Source organism: Heteronotia binoei, chromosome 21, assembly GCF_032191835.1.
Source record: "Heteronotia binoei isolate CCM8104 ecotype False Entrance Well chromosome 21, APGP_CSIRO_Hbin_v1, whole genome shotgun sequence".
NCBI lineage: Eukaryota > Metazoa > Chordata > Lepidosauria > Squamata > Gekkonidae > Heteronotia > Heteronotia binoei.
The window spans coordinates 197,813,235-197,834,274 of NC_083243.1; the positions used below are offsets into that span (position 1 = coordinate 197,813,235).

The 21,040-nt window shown below is 43.8% G+C and overlaps 1 protein-coding gene across 2 annotated transcripts in view; it reads left to right on the top strand.

The window, feature by feature from the left end:
* DPP10 (dipeptidyl peptidase like 10) overlaps window positions 1-21,040 on the top strand; it is a 512,154-nt gene that overhangs the window by 77,242 nt on the left and 413,872 nt on the right. For both annotated transcript variants that reach the window (XM_060262084.1, XM_060262085.1), the window contains one exon: window positions 6,903-6,977. In XM_060262084.1, the coding sequence (XP_060118067.1) occupies window positions 6,903-6,977 (75 nt within the window). The remainder of the gene's footprint in view (window positions 1-6,902; window positions 6,978-21,040) is intronic.

The window sequence follows — 21,040 nt, forward strand, 5'->3', positions numbered from 1 at the left end:
ATGTCCTTGTAGCTAGACCCACTAACTAAATGCTTTGCATTTCAAACAAACTGTAACTACTGAAGGGTGACAGATAGCCTCTGGAAAACATCTGCAGGTGTCCTTTGAAGCTAGCCTGCTAGAGCATCACAGCAGGACTCTTTCCTCCCTTTGGAGATAAGGGACCCTGGGAACAGACAACTGTCTCCCAGAGTGTGAGAAATGGTTTTATTGTTTCGGTAACAACTGCATAAAAAATTTATCAATCGCTGAGCCTGTTATCAGAGTCAACTTGTGCCTTCCCTGAACGCAGTTCTCAATAAATGCCTTATACTTTTGCAACAAAGTAATGGGCCTCGTTTGAAGTTCTTCAAGTTCTGACAGATGTTACCCACCCTGAGCCCAACTGGGATTTAAATATAATAACCAGCTAAATAAATAAAATTAGTCTTTACAGTGACAATGTTTTGCTGTCAGAAGAAAACTTACAGTTTTTGTGTCTTTTTATTTAGCATATGTCTTGAGATTTTCAACTGTTTACCTTTGGTAATTTTCCAGGGGGAAAAACGCAAATCTTTAAATATGCTAACAATTCATAGATATTTCAATAATAAAAAAGCACTATTTAGGTTACATAATATGTCATATAGTTGTCAAAGAAAGTAGTGTTGCAGAAACTTGTTTTCTTTGTAGTATGTTTTAATTGTTTTGGATTTGGGAGGTGTTAGTTATGGTTTAATATTTGCAAACTAGTTTCAGAATGTATTAATTATAACAGTGGGTATATATTTGGTTTTTCAAAGAGATGCTTGATTTGGTGCCTGAAAATAAATTTGACATGTATGTATAATAACTGATTGTTGTTACACTGGGATTGCACTCCTGAAGGCTACTGAAGCAGAGTCAATGTCAAACCCCGATATTCCAATAATGAGATCCTTTGGGTTTTCAAATAGATGCATTTATTAGAATAACAGGAGATGTTTACTGACACTTGTCAGTGAAAAGACTGAGGCAGTACAGGTTACACATTCACTATATAGGATAACATAAACTGTTACCAAATGGCGGCAACATTCAAACCTAAAGGTTACTAGGTTAACCTAAACACTGTAACTTTCCACTACAAAGCATTCTAGCAGGGACCTGTGAATAGATAAGGACTCTGGGAGCCAGGGAGGGTGACGTGTTGCATTTCACAACAGACACAACAGGAATTATCTTGGGTTATAAACAACAGCATGCCAGATTTCCAGCCCAGCTAAGCAGTAAATAACAGAAGGCAACAGGAGACCTTGAGCAATAGCTGAAGAGAAAATGGAGGGGCTTGACAGTCAGTTGGCCACCAGTGCAATTGTGGCAGTGCTGGTTCATTCCTTATGGATATTCTACAGAGGAAAACAAGAACACATCGCCCTTTTAAGGCACAGGCGGCATAAGCACCTAGCTGGCTGGGGAAGGGAAGGCAGCAGCAACATGGCTGGGGGAGGAAGAGGAAAGCATTTAAATGTCATCCCCTCCCTTCTCCAGCCATGCCTGGGAGACGTGCCACAGAGCAATCTCTCTGTTGTTCCCTATGGAACATTGTACCAAGTTGAGTGGAAAAGTTTTATGTTTAAACCCCTTCTCTGGAGCCATGCCACAGCTGCAACAAGATCTCTCCATTGTACCCTTTGGGGCCAATGGAGAGATCTTGTTGCAGCTGTGGCATGGCTCCAGAGAAGGGGTTTAAACATAAACCTTTTTGTGATGGCTGGAAGTCAGGATGGATGCCTTTCCAGAACCCCTGGCTCTGGAGCTGGGAAAAGCAAAACCAGGGCTGCTAACAGATGGGCAGTTTGAGGTGACCCAGAGATGCCTCAGAAGCCAACTAGAAAAACCCATCCAAATGCACACATTTGCCACCTGCCCCCGTCCTGTACTCACCCCGTCCTCCGGTGTCCTCAGAGCAGCTCAAAAAGCGACCACTTTCGAAGTGGTAGCAAATTTCTGAGCCACGTGCCAGTTGCCTTTTTGGTGTCTGGATGCAGAAGCGCACAAGCAAAGTGGACTGGTGCTGTGAACCTGCCAAAGCACTCTAGGTGCTCACCACTAAAAATGTATGGGGGAAAAAAGAAAGCCCAATCACGCCAAGGGAAAGGACGCTTTTTCTTGAGCCTGCCCCATTTGGAACACCTCCCATTAGCACCAAACTGCCCGTTTGCTAGCAGCCCAGGGGTAGACTGCCTCCCTCCAATTGAAAAGGTTCAGCACAGCATGTAGTGATCCTTTTCAATGGGAGGGAAGTCCTCAAACCCCCTTGGTTTTGCTTTCTCCAGTTCTGGAGCTGGGAAAAACAAAACAGGATTGATTGCCTCCCTCCCTCCCATTGAAAAGGATCAGCACAGCTTGCTTTTCAATGGGAGGGAAGGCATCAGCCCTCATAGTTTGGGTCCCTCCCCATTTGTGTCATCTGTGCCCTTGCAGACAACACAGCCAGGCCAAGCACAGTGGCTGAGGATGCCTGGGAGTCACTGCAGCCAGATTGTGGTGCAGGAGGATGCCTGGGGGCTGCAATAGAGGAGGACTCCTGGCAGCTACTGCAGCCCAACTGTGGGGATGGAGGATGCCAGGCAGCTGTGCTGGCCCAGCTGCAGCAGAGGAGGATGCTGGTTGTTGTGCCAGGCTGAGTAGCAGCAAAGGAAGATGCCAGGCTAATTCCTTCCCCTGCCAGTCTCCCCCCCACTGAGCTTGGAGCAGCTCCCAGTCACTGCTGCTGCTGGGTTCCCAGGCTCAGCAGTGTTTGTGTGTGTGTGTGTGTGGGGGGGAGGTGGGATCCCTTTTATGAGTGTTTCAGGCCCCATGTGATTTTATGATTCTAAGTCCAATGGCACCAGAAAGACCAAAAACAGCCATCCCAGCTTGGCATCCCTGAATCCCTCTTAGGCATGTGATGAAGCAGCCTGAAAGTGAAGTCACAGATAGCAGGGTTGAGGTGGTGTGAGGAGCTAGCCTCATCCAGTTACAAACAGACAGACAGAGTTGCAGAACAGCCCAGATTTTATTGAACTGCAAATTATGAAAATGTGGGTTGCCAGTTCCCTCTGTTGAATATGCCGGTAGCTGTGCCAGGCTGAGCAGTAGCAGAAGAAGATGCCAGGCTCATTCCTTCCCCCCTGCCAGTCTCTCCCCACTGAACTTGGAGCAGCTCCCAGTCACTGCCACCGCTGGGCTCCAAGGCTCAGCAGTGTGTGTGTGTGTGTGGGGGGGAGTATGCTGATGACACCCAGCTCTACCTGTTGATGAGTGGTAGACCATCCTCCAGCCCTGATCATCTGTCCGAGGCATTAGGAACCATGGCTGGATGGTTACAGCAGAACTGACTGAAGTTAAATCCAGCTAAGATGGAGGTCCTGTGCCTGAATCGAGGGGGTGGTGGTTCATACATCCAGCTCCCAGCCTTGGATGGTGCTGCTTTGGTGCCGGCCCAACAGGTGAAGAGCCTGGGAGTGATTCTGGATGCCTCCCTTTCTATGGAGACCCAGGTCACGGCGGTTGTCGGGTCTGCCTTTTTCTACCTATGGCAGATCAGGCAACTAGCACCATATCTATCCCCCCCAAGACTTAGCTACAGTGATCCATGCAATGGTCCCTTCCAGGCTGGACTACTATAACTCGCTCTATGCTGGCTTGCCCTTGAGGCTGATCCGGAAACTGCAGCAGGTGCAGAGTGCAGCAGCTTGCCTGCTGACTGCATTACCTGTATGGGTGAGCATACGGCCGAGGCTCCGCAGTCTGCACTGGCGGCCTATAGAGTACCAGGTCTGTTTCAAGGTCTTCGTTTTGACTTTTAAAGCCTTGTGCAGCCTGGGACCAACATACCTGCAGGATCGTCTCTCCCCATATATGCCCCAGAGGTCACTTTGTTCGGTCTCCCAAGATCTTTTGACCATCCCTTGCCCAAGGGATGCCTGTCTTGCCTCTACCAGGGCCAGGGCTTTTTCAGTCCTGGCCCCGACCTGGTGGAATTAGCTCCCTATGGAGATCTGGGCCCTACCTGGCTTGTTAGCCAGCCAGTCAGTCAAAAAATTATTGTATATAGTCATTGGCCATTACAAAACAAAACAGAACCTGAACAACAAATTTTCAAATTAACACCTTAAAAGTTCCCCAGAAAGGCCGACCTCAAGAAGTTGCAGCATTTGGAATTACTCTGGCTCTTATCTGGGAAAACAAAGAGTCTCTATAGGACGCATGAGCATCACTGTCAGATAACAGGAACATGAACGTGCTTTTAAGGAGGCTAGGACTCCAGGCAGAAATCTAATTCTGGGGGCATTGTAGAGTGGACAGGATAGAATATAATGAGAGAGATTCTCTATCATAGGTGAACCACGAATGCAAAAACATTGTTCTGTTGGGATGTGGGAATATCGACAGAGTTGTTTGCATAGTCTGAAAGCGGAGAACTGTGAAGGATGTTCTGATGTTAAATCTGGAGATATTAAGCAGGGAGGGGATCTCAGATGATCAGAGTTAATTAATCTGAACCAGGGGACTACTTCGGATTTTAGGATTAGAGAACGATATAGGATTAGAGAACATCTGAAAAATATATCCAATCCCTAAGTTGAGAATTGTCATTTTGGGACTTGTTAGCCTTTCGTAGGATGGAGGTGTTCCGCCAGGCTTTTGGATGAGGCAGCAGACATCCATTTGTTAGATCAGTTGGCCTCCCCTGCTGAACCATCATGTCATACGACCATCAGTGCCGGAAAAATTACGCTATTAGCATAGCATTGCTATTTCATTCATTATTCGGACGGTTTGTTACTGACGGGGGCCAGTGGGTTATGTAACTTCATAATATATGGTATATAGAGTGCTCATTGGATTTCAAGCTCAATGCTGTAACTGATTTTATTTTTATTATTATTATTATTATTATTATTATTATTATTATTATTATTATTATTATTATTATTATTATTATTATTTTAGCTGTTTTGATTGTTTTTTCATTGCCTATTTGATGTACTCTGCCCTGAGCCCCCGTGGGGGAATGGGCAGAGTATAATAATATAGGCACCTGTGCCTTTGCAGGCTATTCCAGGGCCTCTTGGGAGATGGGCAGAGGCGTCCTAAGCACAGCATGCATCTGAGTCAGGTGGTTTTCCTGATCAGGAAGGTGCCCAAGGCAGGATTCTCCAGGAGGTGGGCTGGAATTGGCAGCTGGGAAGAGTGGCAGGAATGGCAGTGGTCATGCTGCCCTATCTCCTTGTTGACTCGCTGCCTGCACAGAAGCCAGACGGAGGTGAACAGCACAGATGCCTTGCTGGCCACAGTCATGTCTGTGACACCCCAGAAGGGTCAAGAGTCCTATCTCTATGGCCATTTGCCAGGAGATCCCACTGAGAGTCATGCTGTTGCCATCCTAATAACACTTACTGAACCTGTGAGGAACCTTACTCTGCTGATCCAGTCCCACTTTTACTGCATGGGCTCCAATCCTGCAAGGCAATGGGTCCCAAGGCTGTTTGGCCAGCTAATTCATAGAGCACAGTGGGTGACTGGTTGTGGTTGTAGTTGTCATCTTGTGCTCCACTGGGTCTTGTGGGCAAGGGTAAAGATATCCTTTTTTATTGTGTAGGCACTTAAGAGCTATGCTGTGTTTCTTGCTGGTTAAGTTTCCTTCACTGTTAGGAGGTATTCCCAGACTGAAGCAGTTTAGGGAGCAGACTGACTACAACCATGTCCTTAGACCCACCCCTTCCTACACTGGCTCAGCAGTCTATGTTGGTTGCCCATTGATAGCCATGGCTGGTGTAGCAGCATTGGGGCACTGTGCCAGTGCAATTTCAGCTTGCATTGGTGTATCTTGGGGATATGCCAAAATACTGCCTAATTGGCTCATTGTGCACTACTTCCCCCTTAGGCTTGCATGACATGGTCTTCTTGCTGTTCAGCACGGTATCCTTATATGGTTATGGGATTGTGCTTGGGGTCTAGTAAAGATAGATAGGACAAGTGCAAGAGAGAGTACAATATGGAAGAATTAAACTGGTAGCGGAAAAGAAATTATGAAATTAACGTGAAAGCAAAAGACAGATCCTGTTACATATTCCAAATTTCCTACTCATGTGGAGCAAAAAAGGAAAAGATATTAGCACATTTTTGCAAATGACTTTTGTGTGTTTTTCTTTATAGCTCTAATGCTCTCCATTCAACTACTCTTTACAACTTTCCCAGGTGTCCCTTACATATGACCCCTTTGTTGACCTCTTTGTTCTTTAGATATATCTTCAGATTCATATAAAATAATTCCCTTCAGTGGTTCTGATTCTTCAAGTACACACTGATCCTTCCTGTACATCAGAGCCATTAAGTTCTTTCTGACATCACCATTACCTCTTGATGATATTATAGCTGTGAATTTAACTGAGTGTCATGCATTCTTATCTAGACATAAAGTATTATTAGTTTGACCATGCTTTGTTCACTTCTACTATATTTGCCTGACCACTGAGGATTTTAAATCTTTTTTTTTTAATGCAAGGTCCTCTGTGAAATGTTTGGGATCAGAAAATGTTAGAACATGCTGTGTTGGTTTGAAGTATCTACGTCTCCCCCAGAAATTGTTTGGAACAATATTTTCTTTAAGGAAAGAACTGGATATGAACATACTGAAATATGTGGCTGCTATTTAAATTTTTAACCATAATTGCTGGATACCATGTCTGTTATAAAACTTTCAAGCGTAGGCAGGGATCTAAAAAAAAAAAAAAAAACGCTAGGGCAAGTTTAAGTACTTTTGAAACTTCCTTGATGTTTTTAGTTTTGGTTAATTTGTTTGCTTTTTTCAGTATGCTAAGACAATTGTATATTTCCAGATGCCTAAGACAAAAATAACTTTGGGTAACACAGTCACTGTTTCCTCTTCTCAGGTAACTTTCAAAGCGTCGAAGTATTCAGTGTCTCCAGACCTAAAATATGTCCTTCTTACATATGACATCCAACAGGTAAGCTAGTCATTATGAAAAAAATGGTATATGTTGAAAATTATATTAATCTCTGTGAGGGAAAAAAAAAACTTAAAGTGCAACTGGCTTTTTATGACATTAATGTTGGCGATAAGTTTTAATTACATGGGATTCAATTTTGGACCCACTGGCTTTTTTTCATTGAGGTTGATTTGAAACTAATCTAAACTACTAACAGTTATAATTCTGAATTGCCTTCCTTTATTGTATTTGAATAACTGATGTTCTTACAGTAATATAATTCTGTGCAAAAAACTCAGACATTATGCAAATGTTTTAAAGAACTCATTTATTTGGCTAAGATACATTTAAAGCTGTTCTGTTGGAAATCTTCTATTTTGTGTGAAGCAGACCTTTTTGTTCAACTGGCTTTAGCAAGCTGATATCCTTGCACATGTAAATGAGCCATCAAAGGTCCAATCCTATGTCCCATTTTGAACTCATTGATATCACTGGGCTCTTCGCAAAATTGCACTGTAGCTCTGCTTAGGAGTGTACTGTAAATGTTATTGTTATAAAACGAGAAAAGATCCCACCTTCCTGCACAATGCTTTAATTGCTGTTCTTATGCCTTTGGATGAATTGTAGTTCTGGTTTTGATTGTTTTTATTATGTGTTATTGTTCTTTTTTGTTGGTTTTAATGGTTTAAAAAATGACTTTATTATTAATGCTCTAATTTGTTAACTACTGCAGTGGCCTTTGTGAGGGCAGAAAGGCAGAATATAAATTTTGTAAAAGAAAAAAATATATATTAATATACGTAGTGTGGCAATATCAGAACACAATTATCTGCTTTCTATTAGAATATTTGGCTTAATTGATTCAAAAAGGGTATTGGTCTGAAGCAGAATAACAAAGTTGGAGTCCAGTGGCACCTTTAAGACCAGCAAATACCTTGAATAAAACTTTGTTCGTCTTAAAGATGCCACTGGACTCAAACTTTGTTCTAACTTAATTGATGAGAACCAAACTCCATCAACTCTCAAGAGTTTCTTTAATACTAAAAAACAGATGCAGGGTGGGTGGGAGTGGATAGACTACATTGGGTTCAACAGTGTTGAAAGAGGAGTTTAACTATTCCCAGATTAAAATGCCCCTCCAAAATTCCTGTTAGCTCTCATGCAAAAAAGTACAATCCTCACTACATATTGTTACTATTAAAGTTGTGTTGTAGGGGGAGAGAGACTTTCTATAGGGGAAATGATATGTGTGGGAAGTTTAATACTGCTTTAGCCCTATTCCAGTTTGTTTCCTTCATCTAGCTGAATTTTAACCTTATAAAACTAAAAGGGATCCAGTCACAGACAACCAATTAATTTGCACTTTGACCCTAGGTTTGTGACTACTAACTAAAGTCACAAATCCAATTAAACTTGATTTAGACCTATAAATATAAATAAGAATCTATATTGATGGAATAGAATGATAGAACCAGAGCGTTGGAAGATACCTCCAGGGTCATCTAGTCCAACCCCCTGCACAATGCAGGAAATTCACAGATATACAAACACACACACACACACACACATATACGTGAGACTAGAACATGAAGGGAAGAACCTGTCTAGAGAGATTTTCCTGCACACTTGGGGTACTCCCCATGTGTGTAGAAAAATCTTACATATTTAAAAATTATACAGGAGATATTTAAATCCCTACAAAACTGCTTGTCTGCACATGCACAGAGAACTGGCTCCCTCTGCTACTGGACTGGGGTGGAAGGATGGAGTCCGGCCTTCTTGCCTGCTGGGCAGTCCTGGCAGTGCCACTCAGTGGGGAATGCAGGAGGGCCACTGCAGCACCATCATTGCCACGAAGGATTGTGGACTGGCCTGGGTGGGAAGGAAAGGATCAGAGAGGTCTAAGGCCAGATAGAAGCAGCAGTGGGGCTGTCAGCTTCCCTGACAATATGTTGTACTTTTCATGTATTGACAAATTTATCCAATCGTATCTATTTTCTGTGTTTGCTTGCAACTATAATTTCGCAAGCTCTACAGGAGAGTGGCTACCTGGTAGTTATGGCAATGACTTAGAACAACAACAGAGGGAATGAAGACCCAGGGAAGATGTCTCGAGTTTACTCCAAAGCTTAGGAACTGTATCGGACACCGATAACTATTGTGTGCATTTTTCGTTTCCTATAATAATCACCATAGTCTGTATTCAAACCACTCTCATCAATGGCCTTCTGATTGCCATTAAACCTTGACCATATTAATATATGCTTGGATGCTTTGAGTTACTGACCTGGCAAAGCCTCACAGGGGCTGGACATTGCCTGAGCCATGTGCAGGAGTGGGGAGAGGCTACTGACTGGCCTGGGTCAGAAGGGGAATTGGGGAGGTCCAGGGTGGGCAGCAGCAGAGGTGAGGCCAGGGGTTGCCCAGGATGCATGCAGGATCCAATGGGGGGGGGGGGGCTGCTTGCTGGAAGATCAGGGAGGTCCGGATCCCTTAATCATCCCTTACTTTCCCCCATCTATTGCTTTCCCTCTTCTTTCCATTCCTTCCTTCTGTTAGAAATATTTTGTTTGGAAAATCAATTTCTATATCCCAAACAGTTCAATGGATAGCTGGATCAAAATGAGATTGAGAGCTCTTTAATGTAAAACAAAAAATAAGTTTATTTCTATAGGGATGGGGAACTGGGAAGAAAATGAGAAATACAATCAGCTACATCTTATCACTAAGAAAGACACATTGCTAATTGAGATTCTTCTCCTCCTTCTTGACCTCTCTCTACCTGGACAAAGGAAATCACCTGACTAATTGACCAATAGCATAAACAAACAGTTCTTTTGTGGGCTTTTTCTTCATTGGCAGACAGCCAAGTTCCTCTTCCTAGGTCAGGCAGATAATAGAGAACAGGTAAACATTTTAACCTTGTAATGACTGGAATGTAGATCATTGCAAAGACATGCAGGACAGGTACAAAATTCAAAAACCTACCTACGTACCTACCTACCTTCCTTCCTTCCTGAGAGCCAGTTTGATGTGGTGGTTAAGTGTGGACTCTTATCAGGGAGAACCGGGTTTGATTCCCCACTCCTCCTCTTGCAGCTGCTGGAATGGTCTTGGGTCAGTCATAGCTCTCGCAGAGTTGTCATTGAAAGAGCAGCTTCTGGGAGAACTCTCTCAGCCCCGCCTACCTCACAGGGTGTCTGTTGAGGGGAGGAGGATAAAGGAGATTGTAAGCTGCTTTGAGACTCTGAGATTCAGAGTGGAGGGCAGGGTATAAATCCAGTATCATCATCATCATCCTCTTCTTCTTTTTCTCCTCCTCCTCCCTCCCTCCCCCTCCTTCCTTCCTCTTCCCATTTCTTTCCTTCTTTCCATTTCTTTCCTTCTTTCCATTTCTTTCCTTCTTTCCATTTCTTTCCTTCTTTCTTTCTTTCTTTCTTTCTTTCTTTCTTTCTTTCTTTCTTTCTTTCTTTCTTTCTTTCTTTCTTTCTTTCTTTCTTTCTTTCTTTCTTTCTTTCTTTCTTTCTTTCTTTCTTTCTTTCTTTCTTTCTTTCTCTTCAGGGCATAGAACATGGTATATGTTTCAGAAGCTAGATATGCAACTGTGGTGGGAAGTTTCAGAACTAACTTTTGAAACTGGGAGCTGTCCCTTATTGTTGAATTTAGTCTCTGATTGCAGGAATGGAAGAGGTTTGTGTATGTTTGTAAACTGAAACACAATACACTATGCAACATTTTGTTACAGACCCCCTCTAACATTATATATCTATAATGTGATTAAGCTGTATTCATTTACAATGTATCATCAACTGAAAGGGAATGATAGTGGACACATTTTCAAAGCAAGCCTCTTTTGTCCCAATTTCCCAGCTCCCCTCAGCCAAATGGTTGACCCAGCTGTTCCTCCAACATGTAGTCCAGCTCCATTCTTTTCTGGACAAGGTAATCATGGACCGGGGGCTGCAATTATTGATGCCTTTTGGAAGACGTTTTGCAAACTGAATGGGGGGTCAGTTCAGGCTACCACCCCCAAATGTACTGGCAGTCGAAACACCTTAATCATCTTCTAGAATAATACCTGTGTTGCTTTATTAAATTTCAGCAGGGCAATTGGGTTGGGAGACTTACGCAGAGCACATAGACTGCTACTTATGGGCAAATGAAATCACAGACGACAGCGGAAAGCGAGATGTGCTTCTCAGTTTCTGTGGTAATGCTATGTTTGAGATTGCCAAGGGCCTCACTGCACCAGCAAAGTTCACCACAAAGACCAACTGGGAGGTCATCTCATTCCTCAATGGGCATTTCTCGCCCAAGCTGCCCATCACTGCACACAGCTTCCAGTTTCACAAGAGAGCCCAAGAAGCCAGGGAGACAGCCGCCATTTACTTGGCCACACTCCACCAAATTGCCGGCAACTGTGAGTTTGACAAACTGAAGGAAACACTGAGGTCGTTTTCGCACTCACCTTAATCAGCAGCGACAACCCTCTTCACCGCGCAGGATCTGCGCGGATTTCGCACTAATTGCCGCGGAGCACCCAAAAGAGCCGGAAAGTCCCGGCGCTTTTGCGGCGCAAACGGAAACCGCCAAAAACCAGTTTCCGTTTGTGCCGCAAAAGCGCCGGGACTTTCCGGCTCTTCTGGGTGCTCCGCGGCAATTAGTGCAAAATCCGCGCAGATCCTGCGCGGTGAAGAGGGTCGTCGCTGCTGATTAAGGTGAGTGCGAAAACGACCTGAGAGATCAGTTTGTCTGGGGCATCTGAGAGGAGAAACTACAACAGAAGCTCTTCACAAAGGAAGGGCTGACCCTCCAGATGGGTTTCAATGAAGCCACAGCCTATGAGCGAGCAGCCTTTTCTTGTGATATCACTTCCAGGGCACTCCCCCAAACCTGCCTCTTCTTCTGAAGTAATTTCATTTTCAGAAAAATCTCTCTGAAACTCATGCTGGGTGGAAAGTAGGCAGTCCTCTCTTTTTACCCCCAAACCTGCATGTACCTATCTGTTTGTGTGTTCTTCTCCAGCTTTCAAGCACTCCTAATGCCCATGTTCAATTGCCTGCACCACCTACACATCCCTTCCTCAACAGCACTGGCCAGTGTATGCAGTTGGGAGTGCTTTTGCTATTGCCATCAGGAATGCCGGCACTGTGTACCACCCACACTGGGCCCTGGCAGCTGCTCTAACTCAAAATATGTTGACACATTTAGTAGGCCCTTCCTTCAGCTGCTACTACTGGAACCCTGCCTCAAGCTACAACCAAGCTTGCTTGGTTTCAAGAAAATCTTTCAACAGCTATTTTTCATAGTTTTCTTTGGTTGAAAAACTGGGAAATTGTTGTGAAAGGTAGCAGAGAATTGTACTGCAATTAATTAATTAATTCCAAGTTATATGAAGTTCATACAAGCTTTTTAATATCTACAGGAGGAGTTTAATTTTGGTGTCAGACAGCTGTTAAAAGCAGGACCAGTAAAATGGTGCCAAGTTCATAGTACCATCACTTCCAGTGGTGTTGAACTATATAGCAGTAATCTCCAATAATCTCTTTCTGCCCCACACCTCTCACTCTCACCCACTCACACAGAAATCACATAGAACTGGCTGCAACTGGGGGTGCCAACTTTTCATTGGCAAAACTCTTATGTCTGCAACAACAGTCCAATGAACAGAAAAGTTTCATCCAGTAAAAATGGAAGGAAAGAAAGAGAAAGGGAAAGAATTAAATGGCAGGAAAGGAAAAGAAAGACATGGAAAGAAAGAACATAAGAGGAGCCATGTTGGATCAGGCCAGTGGACTATCCAGTCCAAAATTCCCTCATACGATGCCCAAAAAGCACTAGAATGTCCACCACTGGGGCCAGGGCACTAGAAGCCCTCCCACTGTTGCTCCCCCCCCCTCCCAGCACCAAGAATACAGACAGAGCATCACTTGCAGGGAAAGAAATAAAGAATGGGGGGGCAAAGGGGGAAAAAAGCCTTCCTCACCATCAGATGACCCCAGCCCTGCCCAGGAGTTGTTTTGCAAAAAAAAAAAAAAAGCTACTGGAATGTCCACTCCCCGCCCCTCCTGGCTGAAAAAAAACACACATAACCTTCTTTGCTGCCCAGGCCTCCCAGGGAAATCTCCCCAAAAGAACATACTGCAAGGCACATGAAAGCTCATACCTTGAAGAACACTTCATGGGTCTAACCTGTATGCCTGATAATACTAACTGAAACTGGGGTCCCCCTTTTTCCAAGGTGCACAAAAACATCTATTTCCCTCCAGGTATGAATTGCTTCCTGTTCATCTGCAGAAAAAGCAAATGAGAAAGTTGTGGAAAACTAGTGATTCTAGTTGGAGGATCTTGGTTCTTTTCACCAAACACAGCAATGCCAAGGGGAAACTAGAAAATAATTTGTGAACAAGACTTGTGACCATTAGTTGTGTTCTCTGGCCTGATTATTGAAATCAGTTCCTGATTATTGGAATCTGTTCCAAAATATACAGTAGATTTTATTTTTCCTACAGCAGGACTCCAAAGAGGCCTGTTTCACAAGATAATATAATAAAGAATTTCTGATGATACTGAGATACAAAGCTTTCAAATATACTAATGGGATTTTTTTTAGTAACTCACTCATCTTAAATGGCTAGATACTAAAAGAGAAATTATTGAAATATGCATCCCAATATGACTGGGAATCTCAGTGCTGTTAAGAAAATAGCAAGCAGAATTTTTGCACTATTATACTCAACTGCAGTATGCATCACCTTTGAACTCTTGCTTTGCTACATTGAATTTAATTGATTGTGAATTAATTAACATTCCGCAGTAGAAGACTTTTTCATGAGATAATTAATCTTAGTGAAAAATGATAAGTAGAGCAACATAAGTCCAGGCAGATTTTCTAGATGCACATTCTTGTTTAGTCTTGGTTGACAGCCTTTTTTCTTGTTTGATGAATTAGATGTCTAAATCTCTCTCTCTCTTATATTTATTTTGTCTTGGGGGCATATATGATGGTAATATTTCACAGTCAAAAGTGTTAATATTATCTGTATATTCTGCCCAATGATATGCAAAGGTTGCTATCAGTCATGGGAAGTAATTTAAGTTGATTGAACAAAATAAATAGGATACTTTAGGAAGTTATGACCTTGTCATTTAATTTCATTGTGACAGTTCAGTATTAACTCTTTTTTGGAGCCAATTGCCACAGAATTAAGAAGCACAATACAGCTTTGATAACTTCTTTCATATAACTAATAGGCTAAAAACGTTTGTTAGTTTGCACATTAATGAACATAACAGAGTTTGTAGGAAAAGACAAATATTCCCTTTCCTTTCCACCATTTTAATTGTAGCCTTTTATTTATTTAATTTATCTTAATTTAAACAGGGGGCTACCTTTACTTTTTTAAAGATAAAGGATAATTAACTTGAATGGCTCACTGTACAATCCAAATCCTTCAAAATCTACTTATTTCAGGAAGTCTAGACTAGAGTAACTCTGAATAGGATTGCACTAGAGTTGTTAGCCCAAGCCTAGCAACCAGTGAGAGACTGAGAGAGGTGGTGAAATTGTGTGTGTGGGGAGGCAACAGTGGCAACACCACTTCCAGTGGCAACAGTGTGACATCAGGAAAAAACCATGAGACATCACACATCTCTAGGAATTATTGGAGTGGTGAAACTATTGTATTTTCAGTGATTCCTAATGAGGATTGACATCGTTTCTGGGTTTTTCGCAAAAGTGATCACTGTATCGCAAAAGTGATATCACTGGTAATTCCTAGAGAGGAATTATGTCACTTACAAGTTGTCCCCAGAAGTGCTATCACACAATCAGCCCAACATCCTTCCCCCCCCCCAAAAAAAAAAAAATTCTCCCACCACAACAAGAAAGAGGCACTGGGGGTAGGGTATCCCCCACCCCTACCATGAGGCTGGCAACTGTAGATTACAACTTTGGGGTGCTATTCCTAGAAATAATTTTGTGACTTCCAAACTACAGTAAAAATGAACTCCTCAATGATTTCTTGAGCTAATCAAATCAACAAACTGAAGCGAACAAATTTCCCAGGTGGTGTGAGGAGGATCAGAAATGATTGTTTGGTTCAACACTGGCTTTGCAAATTGTAATGACATTACTCATTTCCAAGGAAATTTCCAGTATTAAAGTTTTTTAAAAGTTCCAATATTTGAATATATTCTACATCACTTGCAGTTTAATTTCTTCAATTGATTCTACTGATTAATTTGATTACTTAATATTTATATTTATTCTGCAACCATTAGTGAATAAGATACAAAATATTTTTTGTGATGAGTATATGTGTGTGTGTGAGAAAGAGAGAGAGAGAGAGTTTGGAAGTCATGATTGACTTCTGTTGACCTCTAGTGGGGTTTGGATATTTCAGCGAGATGGCTTGCTTCCCTGACTCTGTGTCCCAGCCCTGGTATTCTTTGGGGGTTTCTCATCCAAGTACTTGCCAGGGCCAGCCCTGCTTAGCTTCTGAGATCTGAGGAAATCAGACTTGCCTGGGCTATCCCATGACATGTCCCTCCCTCAGCGAGCTTACCTCTGAAAATTCTCTGTCATCTCAAGGGCAAGCTGAAATTCCCCAGTCAGTTCATAAACTTATGGGTTTTTTTCCTCTTTATTTTGAAGGGGGAGGTGTCAAGCCCCGAGATTCCCAATAATTTATTTATTTATTTATTTATTTATTTATTTATTTATTTATTTATTTATTTATTTCGTAACTTATATCCCGCCCTTCCCACAAGTGGCTCAGGGTGGCTTACAACAAACAATAAAACAATAAAATCGGAACAAAGTTATTACATTTAAAATCAAGCATTTAAAAACCTAAAAACCTTAAAATTTTTACATTGAAGCTATACAGTATAATCACAACAATCTAGAAAGCTACATTTGTCCAGTCAGGCGTAGGCTAACCGGAAGAGGGTCTTCTTACAGGCCCTGCGGAACTGAGTAAGATCCCGCAGGGCCCTCACCTCTTCCGGTAGCTGGTTCCACCACATAGGGGCCATTGTGGAAAAGGCCCTGTCTCTAGTTGTTTTGAGACACACTTCCTTGGGCCCGGGGATGGTGAGAAGATTTTGAGTCCCAGACCTCAGTACTCTCTGGGGAACGTGTGGGGAGAGACGGTCCCTCAGGTAGGCAGGTCCCAGACCATATAGGGCTTTAAAGGTAATGACCAGCACCTTGTACCGGACTCGGTATATTATTGGAAGCCAGTGCAGAGCCCGAAGACCCGGATGGATGTGCCCCCATCTTGGGAGGCCCAATAACAGCCGGGCCGCGGCATTCTGCACCAGCTGCAATTTACGGGTCCGGCACAGGGGCAGCCCCATGTAGAGGGCATTGCAGTAATCCAACCTCGAGGTGACCGTAGCATGGATCACTGTTGCTAGGTCGTCAGGGTCCAGGAAGGGGGCCAACTGCCTTGCCCGTCTAAGATGAAAAAACGCGGACTTGGCAGTGGTCGCTATCTGAGCCTCCATATTTAGGGACGGCTCCAGTAGCACCCCCAAGCTCTTGACCCTGTCCGCTGGCCTCAGCGGAACATTGCCAAAAGCTGGCAGGGGGATTTCCCCCCCGGCCCCCGACGGCCCAAACAAAGGACCTCTGTCTTCGCAGGATTCAGTGTCAGTCCACTCAGTCTGAGCCACTCAGCCACGGCCTGTAATGCCCGATCTAGGTTATCTAGGGCGCAGACCGGTCGGCCATCCATAAGTAGATAGAGCTGGGTGTCATCAGCATACTGGTGGCACCCCAGCCCATACCTTCGGGCAATCTAGGCAAGAGGTCGCATATAGATGTTAAATAACATCGGGGAGAGAACCGCTCCCTGGGGCACCCCACAGTTAAGTGAGCGCCTCTGGGATAGTTCCCCCCCAATCGCGACCCTTTGTCCCCGACCTTCAAGGAAAGAGGAAAGCCGCTGCAAGGCCAGCCCCTGAATCCCGGCGTCGGCGAGGCGGCAAGTCAGCAACTGATGGTCGACCGTATCGAACGCCGCCGATAGGTCCAACAGCATCAGTACTGCCGAGCCACCCCGATCCAGATGCCGTTGAAGGTCATCTACCAGGGCAACCAACACCGTCTCTGTCCCGTGACCTGAGCGAAAGCCGGACTGAAGTGGGTCAAGGATGGAAGCGTCCTCCAGGAAAGTCTGTAGCTGCCTCGCCACTGCCCTCTCAATAAGTTTGCCCCAAAAGGGCAGGTTTGAGACCGGCCTATAGTGTGCCAATTGGGCCGGGTCTAGAGATGGTTTTTTTAGGAGGGGACGGACCACAGCCTCTTTAAGTGGCGCTGGAAAAAGCCCTTCTGTTAGGGATCTGTTTATGATATCCCGTATAGGATATCTGAGATCCCCCTGGCAAGATTTAATAAGCCAGGAAGGGCATGGTGTCAGAACTGGAAGAACTTCAAGCGAGGCCCAAGACTTTGTTGCAAAAGTATAGGCGTTTATTGAGAACTATAGTGCTGAAGGTACAGGATGACACTGATAACGAAGCTAGCATTGGTTACATTTTATGCGGTTGTAGCAGCAACAATAAAACAATCTTTCACACGGTCAGAGACAACTGTCTGTTTCTCAGGGTCTGTTATCAGCTAGGGAGGATGTGTCAGAACTGGCAGAACTTCAAGAAAAGCCCAAGACTTAGTTGCAAGTATAGGCATTTATTAGAGAACTCCAGAGCTTGAGGTGCAGAATAACACTGATAACAACAGCTAGTATTTGATACACTTTATGTGATTCTGTTGACAACAATAAAACGATCGTTCACACGGGTGGAGACAACAGTCTGTTTCTCAGGGTTTGTTATCAGGCAGGGAGGATGGAATCCCGCTGGGAAAGTGCGGGCCGGCCTGGCTTCAAAGGCCATCTGCAGATGTTGACCCTGGGCTATCTGTTACACTTCAGTGATCACAGTTTGTTTGAAATGCACAGGCACACACAACATGGGGACTGGTTAGTATTTTGGGCAAGCTGCTGTGGTTAGTATTTGTTTTCAATATGGAGTCGGTTAGGCTAACAGCATATAGGAAAGTTACAAGTTCTGACAGGATGGAGCCCTGCTGAGCTGTCCTGAGCGGCTGGCTTCAAAGGCCACCTGCAGATGTTGACCAGAGGCTATCTGCCATCCTCCAGTGATCACAGGCTGCTTGGAATGCAGACTATTTTTGTTAGTGGCCTGGCATAAGGCACGCTGGGTTAGTATCTGGTTCCAACATGGAGTTAGTTAGGCTAACAGCATACAAGAAAGTTACAAGTTCTGACACATGGGTCCAATTTACAAGTTGTTGGGCGGGCAGATGAGAGGATCCTGTCGACTTCCTCCAGGCTGAGGGGGCTGAAACCATCCAGGATATAATCCGAAGACATGCTCGGGGCCTCGGTTGCGTTAACTGTCTCAAAGTTGACGGGGAGGTCGAGGCGGAGTGATGCAATCTTGTCCGCAAAATAGTTTGCAAAAGCCTCACAGCCTATCTCCAATTCGCTAGAATTTGGTCTGCCCCTGGGGCAGGGTAGTCAGATCTCGAATTATCTCAAACAATTGTGCCGGGCGCGAAGTTGCGGACGCAATCTTAGCCGCAAAATATGTCTTCTTTGAGGATTTGATTGCCATCTCATAGGTCTTCAAACTCTCTCTATAAGATGTTCGGGTCACTTCGTCTCGAGTACGCCGCCATAGCCTCTCTAGTCGTCTGAGGTCCCGCTTCAATTGCCGTAATTCCTGATTGAACCAGGGAGACGGTTTGAGGCGGGGGCGCAGAGGACGCCTAGGCACGATCTCCTCGATAGCCCTGGAGAGTCCATCGTTCCAGGACTCAACCAGAACTTCCAGAACCTCCATCGTTCCAGGACTCAACCTGAACCTCCATAATGAAGTCCTTTGTTTTGTTTCAAATCGACTGGTTTATTTAGGAATTCAAAGGTGTTCCAAAGAACATGGTCCTTGAAAATACTGAGATACCAGAGGTTACATGGTTACTATAGGGTATCATAGACCGTTACAAAAGGCGCTTCATTCAAATCTAAGGTTCAAAGGGTACAGCAGTAACTATCATTTTCACTACAAAAGCATTCTTACACTACAGAGCAAACTGATAAGGAGCCTGTGAATTTTAGGAAGTGCATCCTTTAGACATAGCATGCCTTCTCCAGTAACGTAAACATTCTTTTGCCAGATGGCGAGGATTACGTGGTTGCTAGGTTGTAAGTAATGGGGAAGGACCAGATTCTTAACCTGACATTGGTTCAACCATCTTATATTAAAATAACTGGGCTTGACATACTGCCCTCTCTTAGGCTGGCCCCCAGGGTTTGTGTGGATGTTTGGCATAGAACTTTTTTACTAGTAACAGAGCTTCTAAGTTTGTTCTAGCCACCCATTCATCGTGTGATTTTGGAAAATGTTTCCATCAAATCAAAAAGTACAACACCACCCGTTTCACTTTAGCATCTAAAATTTTCTCTACTTCGTGATGATTTTGATTCCCAACTGGGATCGGGTCCAGCATTGGAGGTTGAGGGTGCCAATGCATTGCACCAGGGTCCCTTCAGAGTAAACTGAAATGGAAGACAGGGGGAACTTTACTAAACATCTTAGGCAAATCTAATTGTACAGTCACTTTATTTATAATCTGTTTTATACGAAAAGGTCCCAAAAACTTGTACGCCAGCTTCTTAGATGGCTGTGGATGATTCTTAGTAGACAAAAATACTGTTTTCCCCACTTTAAAGTCCCAAGTGGGGGATTGGGTTTTATCATAATGTTTTTAATAGGATTCCTTGGCAGCGTCCAGATTTTCCTGAATGTTATTCCAGGCCTGCCCAAAATTAGTCCACCATTGTTCAAAGGAGGAGGGTGCCTCCGGTATAGTCAGATCCAGAAGAAAATACATTCCATAGGTGTACCCTTGGACAACCTCTGTATGCTAAGTGAAATGCAGGCATTCAGAATCCTGAAACAGAGGATCTTAGATATTGAGAAACAGTCCCTTTGTTCTTCTGAACATAAAACTTGTTCCCCTTTAGCATTTGGTATCTTTCCAGATCATGGGCTGCCTGCTGCCTACCTTTCCCAGATTACTTCACCCTAGTTACACCACTCTTTTATGTTAGCAAGACTCAATGTTCTACCCTCAGCAGTATTGTCTGAGAGGTTTGCCAACAGCCCTTATCAGGATAGAGTCTGCCCATGTAATGGAAGGCACCTTGAAATGGTCGCCCATGTCTTACTTTATTGTGATTTTTATGGGGAAGTGCGGGACCGCATAATCAAACCTATTCTGTCTAATTTTTATGGATTACTTGAAACAAAGTTAGGTTTTTTTTCTCTACTATCTGACCAATGTTCCCATATCACAAGCCTGGTTGCAAAATACATTTTGGCTGCCATAGCAATCAGGGAGCAAAAGACTAGCTCCCCTTCTTGATGTTTGACTGATTTTTATAGCTGAAACTCCATGTAAATTTGCTATGGTGTACTTTTTATTTCTATGCCAATAAGGGTATTTGGATTTGGATTTGGACTCCCCTCCCAGCAATAGAGGAAACGGTTTTCCCTCATACCCATTTACCACTAAGAACGGAGTAGTTTTTCTGGAGCTGTGCACACTATTGTTTTATCCATAATCCGCAAACGGGAGCAACTCTACCCAGTTTGATTGCTGATGATTCACAAAACACCATGAATATTGTTCTAGCACCGTGTTTGCCCATTCTGTCTGTCCGTCCATCTGGGGGTGGTAGGCTGAACTAAGCCCCTGCTCTATGTGAGCTAGTTTCTAGAAGTTGGCAATGAATTGAGACCCTCTGTCACTTATTAACTTATCGAGAAATAAATATAGTTTCACCACATGTTGGAAAATAAATGTGCCAGTTTCTTGGCCATTGGTATTTTAGAGCAGGGGATGAAGTGTGCTTGCTTTGAGAAGGTGTCCACTACTACTAGAATTACGTTTTTTCCCTGAGAGGGGGATAGTTCTACAATGAAGTCTAACGATACTATTGACCAGGGTCATGTGACCGACCCCAATGGTTGCAGAAGTCCTGGGG